Genomic DNA, 2,457 nt, shown 5'->3' with positions numbered 1-2,457 from the left:
TTAATAATCTATTATTTGATATATCACATGATCAATTTTTAGTAATTATTCTTTTTATAATGATTAATTACTAATTATCAATTATTAATTATAATTGATTAATATATTATATATTGATAATTATAATATAATATTAATTACTAATTGAGTAATTATTATTTATTTTATATTTATCAACTATTTCTAACTAATAGATTATAATTAACATAATATATGATTGATATATTAATTATTAATTATTTATAATAACTTATTATTACTTGTTTTATTGTTAATAATTAATTTTGGTAATTAATCTTTAATTAAATAAATAATTACTATATTATTTATTATTTTATTAACAAAATTAAAAAAGTAATAGTAATAAATTAATATTTAAGTAATAATTAAGCAATTACTAATTATTAGTTATTAAATATAATATATAATATAATTAATTATTAATAATTAATTATTTAATAAAACTTTGTTGATAATCATTAATTGTACTGATTATCGCAAATTATTTAATAAAACTTTGTTGATAATCATTAATTGTACTATATTGATTATCGCACAATTTAAAGTCTAAAATTGCCTTTGGGATGTATCTGATTTTGGCTGTAGATTCTTCAAAAATTCTTTAAAAATCACTTTTATAATTTTTACTAAACATCATTATCAACTTTTGATTGCTAGAAAAATAATTTTAGACACTAAGAAGCATTACCAAACGCACCCAAAGAAAGAGAGTGCAGACATTTTAGTCCACACGGTTGTTTTTTAATTACCGATCCACCCTAAAAATCCATGGCAACCCCCTATTTTTTTATTTTTTATTTTTTATTTTTTTGATATTTGGCAACCCCTATATTGTATAAGAGCCGAGTGCGTTAGGGGGGTTAGACCGTCGTCCCTACATACAGTCGAGGTATGCGTAACTTGTTTGTCGAAGTGTCGCAATAGGGTCGACGGAGAAACATGCCACACTTGGCAAAGTATATAGCGCATGCGCAGAGGGCATGATGCAAGCAACTGGGCCTGAATTCCAAGAAAGACCTCTGAGGTGGTAAGCTGGAGATCCCAAAGTTGCGTCTGGGTTTGAAAAAGGTCAGTTGCGCAGGGAATGATTACAAACCCTTAAACCGCCTGGAACAGACCAATGGGAGTTACAGAGGATCTGCATAGCCGTAATAGGGGGACAAATTGGATGAGTGAACAGTCCAAAAGGGACTGACAGGCTACAGTCTAGGTAAATGGGATGGCAGGACACTTGAGTAAATAGGCCGCTGGAGAGGAACCGCCAAAAGGCCCTAAAGACAGCTCGTCCAAGGGGGATGTTAATAGGTAATTTGTAAGCTATAAAAGGGGCAAGGCTCCAGGGAGAAAAGGGGATCTTTTTATGTAACCTTTGAAAGAACAAAAAGAGAAATACAATATAGTGGATGTAGCTCTTTTGAACCACTATAAAAACTTGCGTGCGTTTTTACTTCCATGAACACGCAATATCAAATACTCTTCACGATACACCAAAAACATAGACACTATGTTTAGAATACTTAGTTAAATTGCAAGTTTTAACCGGTAACCCAACGGGCCATCGCGGGGTAATCCGGTGCAGTCTTGTTGATGAAAACCGACCATCAACAATAATCATTAATTGTACCATATTGATTCCCGCACAATTTAAAGTCTAAAATTGTCTTTAAACTGTTTCTGATTTTAGCTGTAAATTCTTCAAAAATTCTTTAAAAATCACTTTTATAGTTTTTACTAAATATCGTTATCAGCTTTTGATGGCTAGATAAATAATTTTAGACGCATTACCAAACGCACCCAAAGAAAGAGAGTGCAGGCATTTTAGTCCACACGGTTGTTTTTTAATTACTGATCCACCCTAAAAATCCATGGCAACCCCCCTATTTTTTATTTTTTATTTTTTTGATAATTTGCAACCCCTAATTATCTCCAGGATAATGATACATCGGCACACAAAATCCGCTTAAGTATTAACAATAGCGTGGCACAAAATGGCCCAACTATGAACCTTACCCAATTAACGGTCAATTGGACTTGGGTTACAATGAGCCCAATAGCAATAAAAAAAAAAAAAAAAAAAAAGAAAAACAATTCCCATTCCCTCAGACGCGCTATTCACGTGACAACCTACTTGTTCCCTCCGCCCAGAATCCCAACCAAACACACACAACAACACAATAGCCAAACCAAAAATCTCCCCCTCTTTCACACACACAACAGTCTCTCTCTCTCTCTCTCTCTCTCTCTAACATCAATGGCGGCCTCACTCACCAGCATCTCGCGCCTCCTCGCCTCCCCGACCTCTCTCTGCCTCTCCACCACCGCCACCGCCTCTCTCCTCCCTCTGAAGACGGCAGCGCTCTCTTCCAAGCTCTCCTTCGCCTCTTCCCTTCCCCTCAAACTCCGTCAATCCTCCAAGCCTCTCCGATTCTCCACCAC

The 2,457-nt window shown here is 34.4% G+C and overlaps 1 protein-coding gene across 2 annotated transcripts in view; it reads left to right on the top strand.

Annotated features, from left to right (window-relative positions):
* The first annotated feature begins 2,254 nt into the window (after nucleotides 1-2,254).
* The window catches only part of LOC112091680 (peroxiredoxin-2E, chloroplastic-like), a 2,659-nt gene continuing 2,456 nt past the window's right edge, over nucleotides 2,255-2,457 (top strand). The window contains exon 1 of one of the 2 annotated variants that reach the window (XM_024165880.1): nucleotides 2,255-2,390. In XM_024165880.1, coding sequence (XP_024021648.1) covers nucleotides 2,273-2,390 — 118 coding nt within the window. In that variant the 5' untranslated portion in view covers nucleotides 2,255-2,272. Of the gene's footprint in view, nucleotides 2,418-2,457 lie in introns of both variants that reach the window. The other variant, XM_024165879.1, reaches the window with a different exon arrangement.

This window comes from Morus notabilis, unplaced genomic scaffold, assembly GCF_000414095.1.
Source record: "Morus notabilis unplaced genomic scaffold, ASM41409v2 Scaffold548, whole genome shotgun sequence".
Lineage (NCBI taxonomy): Eukaryota > Viridiplantae > Streptophyta > Magnoliopsida > Rosales > Moraceae > Morus > Morus notabilis.
This window is presented reverse-complemented; position numbering and strand designations above follow the sequence as displayed.